Below are 19,615 nucleotides of genomic sequence, written 5' to 3'. Positions count from 1 at the left end.
GTTTTCTTCAACAAAAAATAAACATACTATGTATGAAAAAATCTGCGGTGTTTTTTATCTTGCTGTGTTTTCTCTGGAGACTTGTCTGGTGTTCGTGTTGATGAGAGAGTGAACCTCGCTCGGGTCTTCTTGTCCTTGAATGGTTGGGTTTGTATGAGGTGGGAAAAGGATCTCTGGAAGCAGAGGGATGGAAAGCAATTGCAATTTAAGGTTCCCCTCTCACTGCCAGCCTGCCTCAGTCCTGATAATATCTTGGATGAAAGTGGGGTCACTCCCTCTTCAGACTGGTTTCTTGGTAGATACTTGCATCGTAAAAACAATTACCAGGGGAAAAATATGAATCTGTTCCAGTATATATATACTCCAGTAATCTGCTAGAGTTTGGTGTGGGCTGATCTTGGGGGGGTGCAACCTCATTTAAAGCAGTGATGTGCAGATAGAAATATATATGGGGGTAGGCGTTACATATTGTCTTTGTGTAATGATTTTTATTTGGTATTACTATTAGAATGTACTGATGGAACTCAGCCTTGCAGTGGCATCTCATTTGCTTACCTGACTGATTCTCATTTGTTATTGATTATTTAATTCAGCATGCCCCCGAACAAATGCACACAGACTTTTACAAATGATCACTACTAGCATGATCAAACTTGTTATATACAACTGTTTGCACAGTTTTGTGTTCTGTGGCTGTGTTGTCTCTTTTGAAAATGAATACACTTAAAAAATCGCGGTTACAAGTAACACTAATGTATCGGAGGAAGAAACTGTTTCCACTGCGAGGTAACTGTATCGATTCTGAGGCTTATTTAAAAAAAACCTACATCTTGAATATCAATAGTTAATGCAAAGAGCAGATATGTTGCTGTAGCTGCAAAACCATGCGGTAAAGTAAACTTGTATGTTTCAAACAAGAGAAACAATATGTTGTCATCGAAACTTGTTCTCAACGTGTAAAATCTGAAAACCTTTGAAGTCCGTTTGCTTTTTGTACAGTTGAATGAAAATGAGCCCCATGGTCAGCTGGGCATCATTTAAATGCTGCATTGCCGTGTATGTGGCTGTTCACTGTGTGTGTGTGCGTGTCTGCGTTTACTGTGGGACACGGCGTGGACACATACATGCACGACTAGCTGTCCTGCTTATCCTTTCTTTATGTGTTAGTGATCAGAGGATGTCTGACGGAAACACTGTCACCCCGGAGCCCCGGGCGGCTGCAGGTGTCCGGCCGGAGGGAGAGCAGAGCCCAGCGGCCGAGGAGGGACCTGCCGGGCCGCCTGCCGACGCGCCCCCCGCTGCGCACACTCGTTCCCAGCAGACGCCGGAGGAAGAGGACAACCCGGGCCCCCCGGCCCCCGGACACAGCGCCGCTCAGATGGATAAGTTTACACACGCATGCACACATATACACACATGCACACACACACACACAATGCACACACACACGCAATGCACACACAATGCACGCACACACACAATGCACACACACACACAATGCACACACACACGCACACACAATGCACGCACACACACAATGCACACACATGCACACACACACACATACACACACAATGCACACACAATGCACACACATGCACACACAATACATACACACACACACACACACACAATGCACACACATGCACACACACACATACACACACAATACATACACACACACACAATGCAACTGTTGCTACATTGTGACATAAAGGAAGTGACATTTACAGAAGTGCAAAGGAACATACCACATACAATGAGGGAAAATAATAAAGAGTATATATATCAATGGACTTAAGTAGTTGTACATAACTGGACACTGTCCCCTTGTGTAATATACTACTGTACACCCGTCCCAAACGGTCAGGGTTCGGCTGTGATTGGAGTTGCCCGTGTTCTGACTGCTGGTTGTGTGTCTTATTCAGTTAAAATCATCCTCTTCCCCGAGGGCCATGTGTGGACCATGGCGTTTGCGATCTCCACGTCAGCCAGGGGTCTGAGAGAGCACTTCGCCAGCGAACTCAAAATCCCAGCCAGCGTGATTCACATATCGTTTGAGGGTGAGATCACGATTCAGATGAGAAGTCGTGAACTTATTCCTGTGCGCGTGTCCAGTGCCATTCCTTTCGATGAGTGAATGGTTTGTCTGTCGGATGAGCTTGGCTTTGGCTGGTTATGAACAGGGATTTATTTTCTGTCCCACTGGCTCCTCCAGGGAAGGCTGTTGAGGATCCCGAAACCCTGATCGACCTCGGAGTGCAGCCTCACGGCACCATCCAGTTGGAAATGTCTTCCAACGACCCCGAGAACTTCCCCATCAAGCCAATCAAACCCCAGCAGGAGTACAACATGCCTGACGTCATAGCTGTGAGGGTTCAGACAGGTAACAACTCTGTTTCTGAGGATTCTTTGTTATGCAGACAGTTCTCTCTCTCTCTCTCTCTCTCTCTCACTGGATATTTCAAGGCTTCTCCCAGACTAGGGACTGTAACGAAGGAGGACTGCACTATTCTTTATACAATTCTGTGCTGTGCTTCCAGGTGCGGACGAATTTCAGGACGTGGTTGTGGAGATTGAGAGAAGCACTCATCGTAAGCCCTTTCTGGGTGGATATCAGCACAAAACTACAGGGCAGGAGTTTCACCATGCAGCCGTACAGACGCTGCCCAAAAGAAGGCCTGACAGTGGGGTTGAAAATATTTGTAGGGAAACACAGGTACCTGACTTTCCATCGTTATTTAATGATAATATTATTATTATTATTATTATTATTATTATTATTATTATTATTATTATTATTAATAATAATATTAATAATAATAATAATAACAATAATAATAATAATAATTGGGTTGCTTCAAAATCAATACAACCATGTTATGGCAATCGTAAGCCATCAAAGTGTCAGGACTGACTGCAGTGTGCAACTGCTTTCCTAGCCTGAGTGTCTGTGTAGCTGTAAATGTGTTTGGCTCTCATTGCACATGACAAGATGAACATGCATGTGATCCAGTACATACGTGTTTACTTGTTTATTTGTTTAGACTGTCATGCAGAAGAGCCAGTCGCAGCAGGTCACTAACACAACATCCACACAGATGACCAAGATAGGGTGCTATGTGTCAGATGTGACGGACAGGCTAATAGAACCGAAAGGATATGTGAGGGCGGACGAACATCACGCCCAGAGACTGAAGGCAGTGAGTGTCTTAGGTTTGCTTTGCTTTTGCTGTAAAATAAATGCGTTGGGGTCTTTATTATGTCTTGATATGCATGCTTTAGAAGACTGCTAACTCTGCAAGTGTAGAGGCACGTGCTTTGTAATGCTTTTAGTTTATTTCCCAGGAATATCCTAGGAACATTTGAGAATAGATTAAAAGTGGCTCTATATCTTTATTCAATGGCTGTACAGACATGCTTAAACCCATTTTAATACAGATTATTAGTTTTTAATGAACTTCTAAGTGATGTCGAGCTTTTCTACTTTGCAAAACAAGTCTGTTGTGCTCGGTGCTCCGGTGCCATTTTGATTCCTTTTTTTTTTCTTGCTAAGGTGATCGTCATACAGACTTACACCAGGCGGTGGCAGGCCAAGAGACTGACTGAGGGGCTGAGGCGGGACAGGGATCGTCACCTGGAGTGGCTCGAGCAGGAGGAGATCAGGAAGAGGAAGGAGAAAGAGGACCGCCTGCGGGGGGAGTACGAGAGAAGGATGAACCCAAAGACCAAAGAGGACTTTGACCTGCTCTACCATGCATTAGAGAGTAGGTGGTGTAGTTTAAAAGCTAAAGGGACTAATAGGACCGGCCCAAATTTATAAAAGGCCCTAACTTTGTCAATTGTACATCACATGCATATGGATGGTATCATTTGAAAGGAAATCGCTTGCATAAGCTCAGAACATAGAGTGGACTAACACACGTGGCGTCAACACAACATCTGTACCGATTTGTGTGTTGATAGGACAAACAGAACCCACTGCACCATGGTGTGTGTGAGTGGCGTCTAGGTGCTGTGCAAACACATACCCAAGTGGCCAAACAAAACTGTAGCTGAAATAACACAAATAACCAAATAATAATATTTATAAATCCACCTCGCGATCTAGTCTTTCGAGAAGTGAGACTCCGCGGGTGCATCGCAGCTTTATGCGTCACCACACTGACAGACGGTCTTGTTTTGATCAGTAGACTGTCTGGTGAGCATCCATCAGCTTAAACATTGAGATGTTTAGCGTGCAAATCAAAAATTGGTTATTAGATATTAGACTTTCTAAACATGCAACCGAAAGGCCTCTGGTGTTGGTACTTGAAGGAAGGAGCTCTGCTGTGTTTTGGTGATGTTCAGCGAGTGTCTGTGTGCGTGTGTTCAGAGTGGCGGCGGGAAGAGGAGGAGCGCATCAATGCCACGCTCTCGGGCCCGGAGCGGAAGGCAGCGTTGTGTGCGCTGCTGGAGCAGGAGACGCAGCTCATCGCCTCCATCGGGAGACACAGGGTGGCTGCAGGAGAGGAGAACAGCAAGAAGTCTGTGCAGGCCTTCCTGGAAAAGGTCAGTCTGAGTCCACGGTGGCCTTGAAAGTGAGATTGATTATTCACTACACCAGCCGTTCCCAGTTCTGGGCCTTGTCCTGGAGTACGCCTGTGGGGTTTAGTCTAACCTGTGAAGAGCACAAATAGTCTATTTTTGGTGATATATATATTCTACTTAATATGGGCTGAGGTTTCATATTTTTAACGAGAGAGCAGCCAAAATCAGAACCGGTTCAGTCTGGGGGAGGCACTTTCCAAACCTGATTGTTTTACTGAGCTCTTAACGTTTTATAAAGGTGTTCCTCATGCGTGCCTGTGCTCTGTGTGTTCCTTGTGCGATATCTCAGTGTGCGGAGCCGAAGAAGTGGAAGGCATTTGACGGAAAGATCACGGAAATGGACATGCAGTACACGATCCGAGCCCGGGAGCTACGAGACCTCTACGCCAGCATCAACATGAAGCATCTCGCCCGAGACGAAAGACTCGATGTCCTCCTCACATTGAAACACACAGTCAAGGTACCGTCTCTTCTCTGACTCGAGTGCGTCGCACAGTGGCGCGCCAGGGCCGCCGCTGACGCCTCTGCTCTGTTTCTGTTTCAGGAGCACGACTGCAAGCTGACTCGGGACATAGTGGAGCTGATCGACAGGGAGGCTGATCTTTTAACGAGAGGAGTCAAGGACACTAATCTGGAAGGGCTCAGAAAGAGGATTTCCACGCTGTTCCTGCAGTTTATTAAAATGCCGACCTTTAACCCCGCGTTGACCAAGCTCCTCAAGGTAATCCACAGAGTCTTTACATTTCAGATCATTCTTCTCGGCAGCAATGCAGTGCTCCGGTTCTCCAGTTTAATCTTCCTCCCCAGGTTCCCCAGGATCCGGCACAGCTACGGAAGAACATTCACTTCTGCCCGGGATGCAAGAGCTACCTCCCCCGCTCATCCTTCTCTCTGAAGGCGACGTCGCGCTCGGTGGGGCGCTGTCGGCAGTGCGACCGCCTGGACAACGAGGCGCGGCGCCGAGAGGACTTCTCCCAGTACAGAACCATCCTCCGACTGCTGCGCGATGGAGAGGCCCAGTCCGACAAAGGCAATATCATCGCTTTCTTACTGCAGGTAACTTACAGAATGCCTCCCCGATACGAAAAGAGCAGCGAGGGTCGATCTCGCCCGCCGTGAAAACCGATTTGCTGCCACGACCCATTCCCGTGTGTACCCTGATCTCGTGGTAGGAGCAGGACCTGCAGTACCTGGTGGACGTGATCTGGGGCCGCCAGTCCGCTCTGAGCGCGTGCGACGACCTGCATGACCTCGTCCTCGCCCGCTGGGACCGGCACTGCGAATGGGCCCCCTGGAACTGCATCTTGCTGACCAAGGACGAGGCCACGGCCCACGCCAAACTGGACCAGACCGAGCAGGTACCGCACCTCCCTCGCAGGAAACAGGCTGTGACGTAGCATTGAGAAGAGGGACACCGTTAGCAGATAGAGGATGACTTTTATGGACAGTCTCTCCCAAGTTTTTTTACCAATATATTTGTTTAATTTGTACATTCGGCCAGCAGGTGTCATTCTCAGCTCAGATGTGTATCCGAAGGTCTTTAATATTATTGCTTGGCACATGCTTGATTAAACGATGTTTGGCACTTTCACAGATAATATCCATTTCCCTTAGTCAGTTTACATTGTCTTTATAATATTGTGCCTTTTATTAGCACTATTGATGGCCAAACGTGACTTGACAGAGGCACGGTGACGGATTGTAGACATCTTGATCTTTTTTTCCTCCCTCTCCCTCTCTCCTCTGGGCAGGCCTATGGGGTTGTGTTCATCCGTCAGATCAAGCACAAGCACACTTTGGCGAAGAAACACTTCTCCCAAATCCTAGCCATGGCTAATTTCTTACACAGTCAGGAGTCCCACTCTCAGCGCACCCTTTTAGTGACTAAGTCAGCTAGCACGGTGACAGCACACAAGCACACTAGATTTGGAAACCGTTCACAGAAAGTGCCTGACAACACCATGCAGTGAATGATTTCAACCAGTAGTTCATCGGTAAATATAAATGAAATATCCAGAATTAATAGTAATAAGTAAATAATGATGTAAATAGTTCTGTGTAATACTGTGGATTCTCTGAGTCCTTGTTCTGTCAGTATATTAATTGCTGGTTCTTGATGTATAGATAGGGCAGAGAGTTTAAGTTTTACAGACCTGGAATATTGCAAATAACACTGTATACCTATAAAAAAGAAAGCTGCTGGTGCTGTAATGTAACATATAGATATATAACTGTATAAATACAGCCTTTTGTTCAGAGATAACACAGAGTTGCACAATGGAGTTCACACACACTGTACCACTGTGATTCACTAATCTCACTAAGGGCTCTTGTCTCCTCGGCCGCTCAGAAGACTAAAACAATAAAGATTTATTGTTAACTCGGAATGGGCCTGATTTTTGTTAATGGGTAAAGGTGACAGGTTAGAGAAAGATTAATCAGGGCTGAGTATTTAGTGGGGTTAGGAGGAGAGGAGGAACAGTAGCCGGGCTCTAGTCAGAGAGATGGGTTTCCTCGCCGGGCTGTGGGCTGTGCGCCGATTCCTCGTGGTTGTCCTCACTCCACTCCACTCCTGCTGCTGCCTCTGCCACTGCTCTTCAGGTATTTCAGATACAGACCTATCAACAGAGGCGGCCCTCCTGTGTTGCTTCATGTGCTTAGCTGGATTCAGTGGCCAATTACCTGTGGTGTTATTCTTGAACTATGTATAAGCCATCTGTTAAGCATGTAAAAGTACATAATCCTAACCAGTCAGTAGGCAGGTGAGAGTAAGCTTTGTTACCACAGACCCAATACCAATCTTTAATGATAAAAGTCCCCCAAAGTGGGAAGGTGGTGTTACAGGTATCGGGCTGTCCGGAACAAGTAAGCCTGGAACTGTTACTGTTGAGGACAGGAGGGGTGCAGGTGTGGTTACATAGGGTTGGGGGAAGATTTCCAACAGTGGTATAGGTGCCATTGGTGTCATTCAGTTTCAACCAACATAAGGGAAAAGGTGCAGGGAAACAGGATAGACATTGCGGAAGGCACACCTGCTGTACAAAAATAGAAGGGTCTGGTGCACTGCTAGTACTGACAGCAATGACATATGGACACAGTGTATGGTTTCTTAACACATCATCAACTTTCCCAGTTCCAGCCAGAACTAAACAGCCTACTACATTGTTGTCAGACGGTTGCAAAGTACTCAAAAGGAAAGGAGAGTCCGTTCCATGAGGCATCAGGGAGCACACGAAGCAGGGTGTGTTAACGTCGTTCTCCCTGGCGATGTCATGGGCATATTTCCAGAACAGGTTACTCCTGTGGAAGGCGAAGGCATCCGACGTCGTGGGCACTGGTGCAGCAGTGTGACCCAGTCCTTTGTTTGCTTTTCCGTCATTGCTTTTGTCAGTTTTTTTTAATAGTCTGATTAATCCTCTCAACCACCCCAGAGGACTGTGGGTGATAGGGGATGTGGAATTTCCAGTCAATGTCAAGATATTTCACCAGAGCCTCTGTGACTTTGGAAGTAAAAGGAGTCCCTTGATGGCTATCAATAGTCACAGCTATACCATATCAGGGTATGATTTCACAATTTTCACTACTGTATTTGCATTCTCTTTGGAACATGCAAAATCCTCTGGCCATTTACTGAAAGGATCAACCATTACCAATAGATATTTCAATGCACCCTTGGGTTCCATATGAGTGAAATCAATTTGCCACTGCATGAAAGGAAAGGATACTCAAGCGTTTGATGTGTTTTTTACACCCTGTGTGTTATGACGAGCACAAGTTAAACAACTCTGCAACAGCTGTTGAATAACCTCCCTACTGTGCGATATGCAATACTGCTTCTGTATTTGTCTTTCTATAGTCCTCCTATCGCGATGTGTTAATCCATGTAAATCGTGTGCTAGAAAAGGGAGGACACAGGTTGGGAGGGCCAGCCAGCCCTTTTATTGCACAACAAACCTCTGTCATCAGGTACACATCCTGCAGCCTTCCAAAAGGCCCTTTCCTGTTCCCCAGCACATTCCTGCATGTGTTTAAAATCAATATGTCTTGGCAAAATAGTGGAGAAGAAACATGAGGAGAGAAAACCCTTACTATCAAGAAAAGGTGCCACCTACCGTCTTGGTAGCCTCATCAGCCGTCTTGTTTCACCTGGCTTCTTCCATGTCTAACAGGCTATGCCCCTTCGTTTTAACAATAGCGAGCGTTTTTGACTTATCACATGCTGAAATCAAGTCTTCCGCTAAACTCGAATGTGAAATCGCTTTTCCATCAGCTGCAGTGAACCCTCCAGTCTGCCATATGCATCCAAAATCATGCACCACCCCAAATGCATAACAACTATCGGTATAGATCAGGGGTGGCTAACCCTGGTCCTGGAGAGCCGCAATCCTGCAGGATTTCCAGGTCTCTCTTAATTACCAATCAATGGATATCTTGAACACAGGGACATTTTGCCTAATTAAAACCCATAATTGGTTCAATTAAGCAGTTAACGCTCTGGATAAAACAAAAACCTGCAGACCCTGCGGCTCTCCAGGACCAGGGTTAGCCACCCCTGGTATAGATAGTGACATCCTTGCCTTCAGAGTGAAGACATGCTCTCGTTAATGCAAAAAATTCTGCTGCTTGCTCATAACTAAAAGGCAGTGCGTAGGCTTCCACTGTATCCTGTAATGTGCACACCGCATAACCGCACAGTGTGACACCATCATTAAGCTTGGAGCAGGAGCCATTTTTATACAACACTACCCCTTCTTTCAGGGGGGTTTCTGTTAAATCGGTTCTAATATCTGTGGTGTGTGCAATCTCCTATGTGCACTCATGTCCCTCTACTGAATCTTGAGGCTCAGGTATATTGCCATGTAATAACTGATGTAGACATTGAGCAGGCGTGTTAAGAGAATTAGAGGGTTTAATTTGCAAGTTTTCAGTGGAGCATAAAATAGTCTCATACCCGGAACACCGCTGTGCCATCATATGTTGCGTCTGTATATTTGTCAGTATATGTGTGACTTGATGAGGTGTGTGTAGTATAAGTGTGCGATAAGACCAGCCTTTCAACATCCCACACCATGCGCTAACAGCCACTTTCCTTAAGCACCTGCCAAATCTGAAAGATTGAATCAGATATTTTTTATTATTATTAATTATTTATTTATCCGGCACCCTTATCCAAGGCAACTTACAGTTAATACACAATATACATGTTACAGCAAATATAATACTCCACATAACTACAGTCCTAATGTAAAGTAGTGCAATATACATTAGCTTAAGTCCTAAAAGGATCAAGGTTTACCTAACATACAATAATTTCAATCCTAATAAGATAAAGTACAATCTGCTATAACTTCAGTCCTAATGAGCAAGACCAATATACAATAACCATTGGTTTGATTAAAAAATGTTGGTGTGTTGGTCTTGTATTACACCAGTTGCTCCTTCGTCCTTTAATTTGCCCATGGAGTGGACACTACATTAGTTTCTCTGTAGTAAGCGACATATGCATAGCCATTTCAAAGCCTGGACTGCAGGTTCAATATGGAAAATTACTTACACGATGCTATGTGATTCTCTTTTGAGCAATTTCATCTTTGAATAGTTCCTTTGCTGAATAGTCAAAAAAGGTTGGGTAATTAATTGACCTCCTTCGTCCCTGTGTAATAATATGCACTACCGTCAATATTAAGAAATGCACATTATCAGCTTGTTTCAAGTTCTGCTACTTAAAATAATTCATATTTACTAACAAGGGTCGGGGTTCTTTCCCTTATTGGTGGCAACTGTTCTCCTCCTGAGAAGTCCAGCTATATCAACGGAAAAAGAAATGTAAATAAAACATAGTTGTAACAAACAGAAAACTGTTACCAAACACTAGGTTTGTAATGTAGGATTATTGCTTAGGTCACGGTTTCATTAAAACATTGGGCCATGGTATTAAAATTAGCAGTAGTGTTCATTCCACTGTGGAAGAAAAACAATCTTCAATCAGGTTGGAACGTTAGTTGCAAAGCCTTTAATACACGCAGCGTGGAGAGGAACAGTGAATCAAGAAGAGCCAAAAGTCGCTCTGCTTTCATGTTAAAAGTCAGAGCTTTTTATAGACAGAAAACAAAGATCTGGTTACAATTAATAAGTAATTACTTTTGTTATCTTAAAAGCTTGCTAAGCAGAATATATTATTAAAGGACAGAGTCCATGGGTCAATACAAGGATTAAGGAGCAGACACTGAAATCATACCGTTTGACATTGTCTCCAAGATTCTCATCGTAAATAACAAACAGAAAACAAGCTTCCTTCTGGCCTGTCCTTCTGGCTTGACCTTATCTTTCTTAAGTATACAACAGAGTAAAATAGATATGAAGGAAAGAATTTCTAACTTTCCTTCCACACCATCTAACACCAACCCCCTATTGGTCATAGTATTAAGCTGAGACCAAAAACTGCATAGCAATACAAAATTTAAAAAGTATACTGTTGCAAACAAGTCATGACTAATGACACCTTAAAAAACATATATATAAAATAATTGTACATACATCCTCCTCTTGTCTTGGCATCTGCCAAGATGGGATTTCGTCTGACTTGGGAAACAAAATAATATTGTCATTAGGACAAATGATGAACTGCCTGTATGAAGGGTTGTGTAAGGTGTTTAAAGCTGGAATGTGGTGTGTGCTGGAAATAAGATCTGTAGTCAGAGGCTGTGTAATTTACATACAGTGCCTTTATGTCGTAAAACATGTAGAGACTGTTCATGTACAGTATGTTGAAGATACTTAAATAAATATTTGTTAAGTATGTATTGTTACGGAGGTTTGTTGTACTCAGTGCTTGTTACTGTGTGGATCCCAGTAGCAGCCCTTCCTGGTTATCAGCCGATAGGATGTGATGTATTAATGCGCATGTCTGTAGAGCCTGGGTCCAGTGAGCTGATTGCGTGCAGATTGCCGGTTCGGGCGGCTCGGTACCGGTGTGGACTGGGCCAAGAGTGCCACTTTGTACTGTCAAAAACACAGGTAGTCGGTTTGTTTTCCTGATTTCTATAAATAAACAGCTAAACTGCGGATCATTTGACGTGTGGACATATTTCAACCTTGCCTCCAAAGTACGGAAGTGCGCACATGATCCGGGAGCGGCTCACGATGCCATTGAGATAGAGAGTCCCATCAGGGTGGAAACAGCGCAGTGCAGTGCAGACACACAGCGGCTCCTCACCCGCTTCAGTCTGACCCGCTGGCACACATCTGTGACTGAGCAGCGGCAGCACCAGCTCCAGCACCAGTGCCAGCGCCGCGCCCAGTTTGCTGCAGTGTCGTCGATGTGAGGTTGTTCGCTGGTGATGTGGTTGTGAAGAAAAGATATGTTTGAGTCCAAATCTGCCTGATTCCATGGAGTTTTTGAGCTGAGTTTCGACTTCGAAATGACTCCAAATCGCGCATTTCAGGTCTCCAATTGCCATCTTCTGCGGGACCCCCAGACCTGAATTACTCAATCGTCTTTGCCCCCATTTTTCAACATTAGTTTTCTGCAGTGCACAGTGGGACAGAGGGGGAAATGCTAAAGACTTCAATCTAATAAGACACTAAAGTGTCTTATGTGTATTTACACTCACCTAAAGGATTATTAGGAACACCATACTAATACTGTGTTTGACCCCCTTTCGCCTTCAGAACTGCCTTAACGTGGCATTGATTCAACAAGGTGCTGAAAGCATTCTTTAGAAATGTTGGCCCATATTGATAGGATAGCATCTGGCAGTTGATGGAGATTTGTGGGATGCACATCCAGGGCACGAAGCTCCCGTTCCACCACATCCCAAAGATGCTCTATTGGGTTGAGATCTGGTGATTGTGGGGGCCAGTTTAGTACAGTGAACTCATTGTCATGTTCAAGAAACCAATTTGAAATGATTCGACCTTTGTGACATGGTCCATTATCCTGCTGGAAGTAGCCATCAGAGGATGGGTACATGGTGGTCATAAAGGGATGGACATGGTCAGAAACAATGCTCAGGTAGGCCGTGGCATTTAAACGATGCCCAATTGGCACTAAGGGGCCTAAAGTGTGCCAAGAAAACATCCCCCACACCATTACACCACCACCACCAGCCTGCACAGTGGTAACAAGGCATGATGGATCCATGTTCTCATTCTGTTTACGCCAAATTCTGACTCTACCATCTGAATGTCTCAACAGAAATCGAGACTCATCAGACCAGGCAACATTTTTCCAGTCTTCAACTGTCCAATTTTGGTGAGCTTGTGCAAATTGTAGCCTCTTTTTCCTATTTGTAGTGGAGATGAGTGGTACCCGGTGGGGTCTTCTGCTGTTGTAGCCCATCCGCCTCAAGGTTGTACGTGTTGTGGCTTCACAAATGCTTTGCTGCATACCTCGGTTGTAACGAGTGGTTATTTCAGTCAAAGTTGCTCTTCTATCAGCTTGAATCAGTCGGCCCATTCTCCTCTGACCTCTAGCATCAACAAGGCATTTTCGCCCACAGGACTGCCGCATACTGGATGTTTTTCCCTTTTCACACCATTCTTTGTAAACCCTAGAAATGGTTGTGCGTGAAAATCCCAGTAACTGAGCAGATTGTGAAATACTCAGACCGGCCCGTCTGGCACCAACAACCATGCCACGCTCAAAATTGCTTAAATCACCTTTCTTTCCCATTCAGACATTCAGTTTGGAGTTCAGGAGATTGTCTTGACCAGGACCACACCCCTAAATGCATTGAAGCAACTGCCATGTGATTGGTTGGTTAGATAATTGCATTAATGAGAAATTGAACAGGTGTTCCTAATAATCCTTTGGGTGAGTGTATATGCCTATAATAATATTTAACAAATTAAAATGAAATGTTCTGAACCTGTTTTAATACTAATATTTACATTAATTTCAACTTTTTTATTTTTGTACTTTGTCAAATGAATGTACTAAATATAAGCAGTGGGGTATATTACTAATTCACAGAATTGTGTGTGTGTGTGTGTTGGAAAGGGTCATTTGAAGATGTGACCCCCATGTCTGGACCTTGACTATACCTTGACCAAGTAATTTGGACCCTGACACAAAATAATTAACTACCCCTGGTCTAGTGCATTGTGTTGCACACTTCTTGCACGCAGCAGGCTTTCAAGAAAAAAAAAAGCGATATGAGTAATGGGGGGCCTGAGCCTAGCAACGCCCCATGCCAAGACAAGAGCCAGGGTGGAGATGACACTGGGCATGATGAAGTCCCATTTCACTGTCTACGTGGCCTCAGGGTCACACCAGAGAGGCATGTGATATTGCCAACAATCATTTTCAAGTGTAACCTTAATGTAAAAGATTCTGTTCATTTCTCCCCCCCCAATAAGTCTGTGCTGCATGATGCTTTGTGACAAAGACAACTTGAGACTGTCAAGAAGGCACTTTTATTTGTTGTTGATTTGCTCCAAATAAAAAAAACATGGCATCATCAACTGGATGTCCTTTCACATTATTTCATACCGTTGTAGAACAAGGTCCAGTGTTCCCACCTTTAACTGGTGCTCCAGTAAAGTGATCTCCAACTCAGTCTTCCGCATCTTCAGTTTGATATGCTCCATCTGGAGTTTCGATTTTTCGATTTCCACTTCCAGATGGCGCTTATATAACTCTTGGACATCCACCTGAAAGGGGATACAAAACATAATTTTACAGGTTTCACTAAAGGCCATAAACATGGAAGGTTATTTTACTTGAGTCAGTTTTAAATTACATGGGCTACAAGCATACACATAAAATGCTGTATAGCTAGACTTATGAACATCTCTTGAGGTGGAAGGCTCAGCAGAGGCAGAAGTTGCAGTGGTGGGAGGGACCATGTCCTGCTAAAGTACATGGAGAACATGGTTTTAGTATGTGGCTAAATCAATTCAGACTCAATGTTAAAGAATAGTACCTCTAGAGGCCTCTCAGAACATGCAGAGATTGTGTTCTCATCATGCTCATCCTACAACACAACAAGGTTTTAAGTATACACCTGCCATCTGCATCTTACACAACTCCACATTTAACTCATATACTGCAGAAATTACTTACAGGACTTTCAATGGGCCCTGGCTCCAGCAGATTAAAGGTTCTGTCAGTCACTACAGGAAGATGAAGAAGAATATGAAGACGAGGATGAGCAATTGCTAATAAATGTGATCAGCTTACCCTTTACATAGGCGCTTGTGTCATGGGGGTCAGATGAGTTACCCCCAGCAATGCCATCCATTATTGGCCTGCCTCTATTATGATCCAGAGCCAACTCCTCTGCAGTGGTAAAGGCTGGTGGTGAGGGCCCTCCTCCTGTCCTCCTCTGCTCCACTTTTTTCCTGTTGGCTAATGAGTAAATGTACATACAAGTATATTGAGCTTGACCATTTCAACGCTTATACATCTGAACTGGTGTTGCTTAGGCAGCTGTGAAGGCAAATAAAGCATTAATGACCTCACCATTTTGAACAATGTTCTCATACTTTACTCTTATTTGCTGCCAAGTTCGCTTGACACCCACAGGGTTGCAACTGAAAGAAAGACACTAATATTAATCCATTTCAATATGCTACAGAAAATAGAAAACAATTGTAAGTAACAAGTTAAATTACATTCACAACACATTAACTTGTTTTTCGTTTAACATTCTCCAAAAATCACACTGTTTCGTTTTAAGGGCTATTGCAATAATTATCTTCAAAGACACTTATTTGATTGGAGAACGAATGCATTCACTCTATCAGCAATTTTTTGCCAAGCCTGCTCTCGTTCTCTCCCTGCCGCTGCAGTATTACTTGTTCTGGAGAAGACGTGAATGTATTCATTATACGCTCTCATTATGGTTTCTTGCTCCGGACTTGAAAAGTAAGCGGCTTGCTGTTTCATATCCATGATTAATCATTCATAAATGCTACGTGAACGCGCCTAATTTCAGTTCAACCTATCCGAGATTGGTTGAACTTGATTACTTAAACTGGAATCGGCCTTTGTGGAACCGAGAAATCCTGAACTGTCATGTCTTGCTCAATCAAGTCGGAGTTCAGGCTATGGTTTAGGATTTCTTAAGCCACCTTTCTGGAATACCCCCCTGGTTTTAGAAATCCCGTAAGCAATGAAGCACATGTGGCTGGCATTGCCCAATGGAGAAGAATAAATGATGTTTATTATTATTATTAATTATTTATTAGCAGACACCCTTATCCAGGGCGACTTACAAAATATAAGTGCAATACAAGTGCATCAATACAGTACAGTTCAAGGCATAAAACATCACAAATTCCAGTTTCCATAATACAGTGCAATTTCTAGCATACATTTTACAAATTATAATTTACACAAGTGTATACATTACAAGGTCTTGCAACCTTGATTATAAGAGCTGATGTTAGTTCCCAGTCAAGGGCCAAGGAAAGGGAGTATAGGCGAAATCAAAATGAACAATTTTACTTTTACGAGGCAAATAGTATGATAATTATTATTATGTTATTCAATCCTGTCTCATGAAAATGGCAAATCATTAAAATGTATTTTTAATGTCTTCTGTCTCTTGTTTTGCATATATATTTGTGAAGTATCACAACTATCACTATTGTGCTAATATAAGGTTATTCAGTTAAAATAAAATAAAAATAATTGTATTGTTTCTCTCACTTGATTTAGAATGAGAAAGTGTCCATTATGCAACACTGAATATGCTGGCCTGCGCGAACATCTTCCAGTCACCCACCTGGTGGTCAACCGGAAGGAGCTGCTGTTGCTGCTGAGCCTGGGATCGGAGCAGTACGTAGAAGAAAGTTTTTACTGTCATGGAAGTCAAGAGTTTGCACTGGTACTATGACTTCTGTTTGTCCTTGATTGTTCCTCTTGTCTGCTTCCTTCTCCTTGCATAGGTACAGTGGTCCACTGGACTGCCCGGTGCCAGGCTGCAGCGCCAGCTCCGTGGCACATTTGGACCATCACCTGGTGCGGGTCCACGGCCTAGATGTGAGTGCGTGCTGCTAAAACATGATTTCATTGGAAAACTGCATGCAGCAATATAATGTCTTTATCTTTATCAATTAACTCCAAACTCTTTTTTTAGGCCACAAGACAGCAGCAGCTTGTGAAAACAGCAAAGTGTGGGCAGACGCTGTCATTTCAAATTATCTGGGTGTCCCTGAGCACATGCGTAAGTCATTCAACCTCATTGTGTATTCACAAGTTCTCAGTGAAACAAAACAGAACATGCACTTATTTTACTTTTTCCTCCAGGCAATCTGTGCCCTCTCAGGAAAAAAAAAAAAGCCAAGTCTACAGACATATGTGCCACGACGATACGACTGCCAACACACTTTATATAGCAGAGAATAGTGTGGAAGAGGCATGGAAAGTGAGGGAACTAATGGAGCTGTCCCTACATTCCTACTCTGCCCCCGGTGGCTCTGGAGAGCTGGAGGAGAGTGAGGCATCAGAGCTCCCTCTGCCTCCCAGGAGGAAGAGGAGGGCTCCCCTTCGCCTATCCAGTGAGGAGGAGAGAGAGGCGTCGGGGCCAGAGGGGGGACAGCTCACTCCGCCTCCCATGAGGAAGACGACGGCCATCATTGCCATGTCGAGTTAGGAGGAGGAGGAGGAGGAGGAGGAAAGGGTCAGTGATATTTTTGGTGTTTTTGTCCACTTAATAAAAGTAATAAAATATTCAAATTTTAACAAATACATTTATAGCTATTTATGTCTGTACAAAATAGTTTCAGGATATATGCTTTTGAAATGGACTAAATCCAAACTTGTTACTGTCACGGTTACCTCGTGGGAGGACCGTAAAGCTATTAGAGACAGGACCCAAGTGCAGAGCTACTGCAGTGAGCAGACAGAAACCAAGGAGAATGCAAAGGCGAGGTCGAGGTCACAGGCAAAAGGTCGTAATCCAGGAGGTCAAGAGAAACAGATACAGAACAGAAAGAGAGAGATAGAGACAAGGACAGGACAGAAAGCAAAAGAGGAAGGACAGGGAGCGAGAGAGAGAGACAGGGTTAAAGGGCAAGGAGCTAAGGAGGACCAGGAACCAGGAACCAGGAACCAGGAACCAGGAACCAGGAACCAGGAACCAGGAACCAGGAACCAGGAACCAGGAGAACAAGGCTTGGTGATGCAGGGAGTGCTGACAACACTTTGTAAAGAGTGAGGGGTTATAAAGGAGAGCAGAAACTAGGAAGACAAGAGCAGGACCAATGAGAACAAAGGACAGGAGCAGAAGTGCACAAGGGTGAGGAGGAATGTTAATTGATATAGTGAAAAAAGGAAAGCAGTGAAGGGAGCAGGAATAGGCCGGGTCGGGCAGAGGAGGTGCTGGAGGCTCGGTGGACGGAGCCGAGAAGGCCTCAGAAGCCGGGGCCTGGGAAGGCGAAGCCACGGAAGCCATAGGAGACTCTGAGAGAGGTGCCTCGGGAGGCGAAGCCGACTGAGCAGTGGGAAGCGGAGCCGTCGGAGGTGGAGTCTTGGAAGGCTTAGGAGATGGAGATGGTGAAACAGTGGAAAGCGGCACTGCGGAGGTCTCGGGAGGTGGCGCCGTGGAAGCTGCAGGAGGCTGAGCTGTTGAAGCCTCAGAAGTCTTGGGAGGCGGCGGCGCCAAGGGAGGCAGAACCATAGAAGTCTCATGAGGCAGAGCCAAGGGAGGCGCAGTCTCATGAGGCGATATGGACAATGCCTCGGGAGGCATGAAAGCCTCAGTAGGCGGAGCCATAAAAGGTTGAGCTGTAAATGCCTCTGGAGGCAGAGCCTGGGAAGGCGGCACCGAGGGAACCACAGGAGGCGGAAATGCAATAGCCTCGGGAGGCGGTGCCGTGAAAGCATCAGGAGGCATGGAAGCCTTGGGAGCCATAGAAGGAAGAGTCTTGGGAGCTGTAGTATGTTCGGGAGGCTGAGCAGCAGGAGGTAGTGCCGTGGAAGCATCAGGAGGCACGGAAGCCTTGGGAGCCGTAGAAGGCGGAGTCTTAGGAGCTGTAGGAAGTTCGGGAGGCAGAGCTGCAGGAGGCAGTACCATAGAAGCATCAGGCAGCGGAGCTGTAGACCCACGTCTCTGTGTACCCCTCCTTCTCCATCTGTTTTCACTGCTCTCGCACCGTCTGGAAGGTTTTTCTCTCTCCCACCCATCTCTCTCAGTTCAGTGTCTGTACAGCAGTGTGTCTGTAGTGTATTAAGCTCCCCCGCCCTCTCTCTCTCTCTTCAGGTGTGCCAATCTCCTCTCGGGTGTTTCCCTGCACTCAGTGCTCAATGGCCTTCACTGCGCTGCTCTTCCTACACAACCATATCAAGAGGTGTCACCAGCAGGAGCACCTCACCCTGCTGAGGTCTGGCTCAATCAGAGCAGAGAGCCTCCTGCCCCCGAGCAGACAGCAGTGCTCAGGACCCTCCTGCACACCCAGCGCACCCTCACCTGCCCCGCCGCCTACACACTGGGGGGTTATCAGCACTGCGTCCAGTGTGACAAGAGCTTCACTGCAGCTACATCCCACCAGCACACTCACACAGCCCAGGTGGAGAGCCAAGTAATCTGTTCATACACAATAACATTTCATTCAGTGAGAATCAGATGTTTGTGCGTCAAAAAAAAAATTGTTTGAAAAAAAAAAAGTCTGTTGGAATCTTGACAGCATTAGTCAACACAGTATAAAGTAGGATCAGTCCATATTTCAACTGAATAATTATAGAATGGAAGTTAAACTACAGCACCACATTTCCATTGTAAGTTTCTTTAGACTTTGGGGCTCCCCTGCACCCCCTAACAAGTGTCAGCAGTTTAATGTAGTTTTGTGTTGGCATTATGGCAGAATGGCATTATTCATACTTTGCATGCATTTCTTATTTTTACTGAACTTCCCTTCCTTCACTGCAGACTTTTCCATAGGTACCACTGTACTCACTATTTCAATATGGAAATGTGCTTCTTATTCAGACTTGGATATTCCCTGACAAGGGGAATATCTCTGGATTGTTTTTTCTTGTATAGACTAATTTGTTAGAACTCTTCATATTTCTGTGAAT

At 44.8% G+C, this 19,615-nt stretch overlaps 2 protein-coding genes across 2 annotated transcripts in view; both read left to right on the top strand.

The window, feature by feature from the left end:
- Positions 1-1,966: 1,966 nt before the first annotated feature.
- Positions 1,967-6,968, top strand: LOC136711056 (IQ motif and ubiquitin-like domain-containing protein). Its single transcript, XM_066687027.1, has 10 exons — positions 1,967-2,063; positions 2,219-2,370; positions 3,048-3,203; positions 3,557-3,767; positions 4,376-4,551; positions 4,880-5,050; positions 5,135-5,311; positions 5,398-5,646; positions 5,763-5,948; positions 6,342-6,968. Exons 1-10 carry the CDS (start codon positions 1,967-1,969, stop codon positions 6,558-6,560), a joined length of 1,794 nt encoding a protein of 597 aa, XP_066543124.1. The 3' UTR covers positions 6,561-6,968.
- Positions 6,969-13,753: 6,785 nt separating this feature from the next.
- LOC136711054 (uncharacterized) overlaps positions 13,754-19,615 on the top strand; it is a 28,656-nt gene continuing 22,794 nt past the window's right edge. The window contains exons 1-4 of the mRNA XM_066687026.1: positions 13,754-13,871; positions 16,315-16,375; positions 16,486-16,579; positions 17,025-17,187. Of these exons, the coding sequence (XP_066543123.1) occupies positions 13,754-13,871; positions 16,315-16,375; positions 16,486-16,579; positions 17,025-17,187 (436 nt within the window). The remainder of the gene's footprint in view (positions 13,872-16,314; positions 16,376-16,485; positions 16,580-17,024; positions 17,188-19,615) is intronic.

Source organism: Amia ocellicauda, chromosome 15 (assembly GCF_036373705.1).
Source record: "Amia ocellicauda isolate fAmiCal2 chromosome 15, fAmiCal2.hap1, whole genome shotgun sequence".
In the NCBI taxonomy this organism is placed as follows: Eukaryota; Metazoa; Chordata; class Actinopteri; order Amiiformes; family Amiidae; genus Amia; species Amia ocellicauda.
This window is presented reverse-complemented; position numbering and strand designations above follow the sequence as displayed.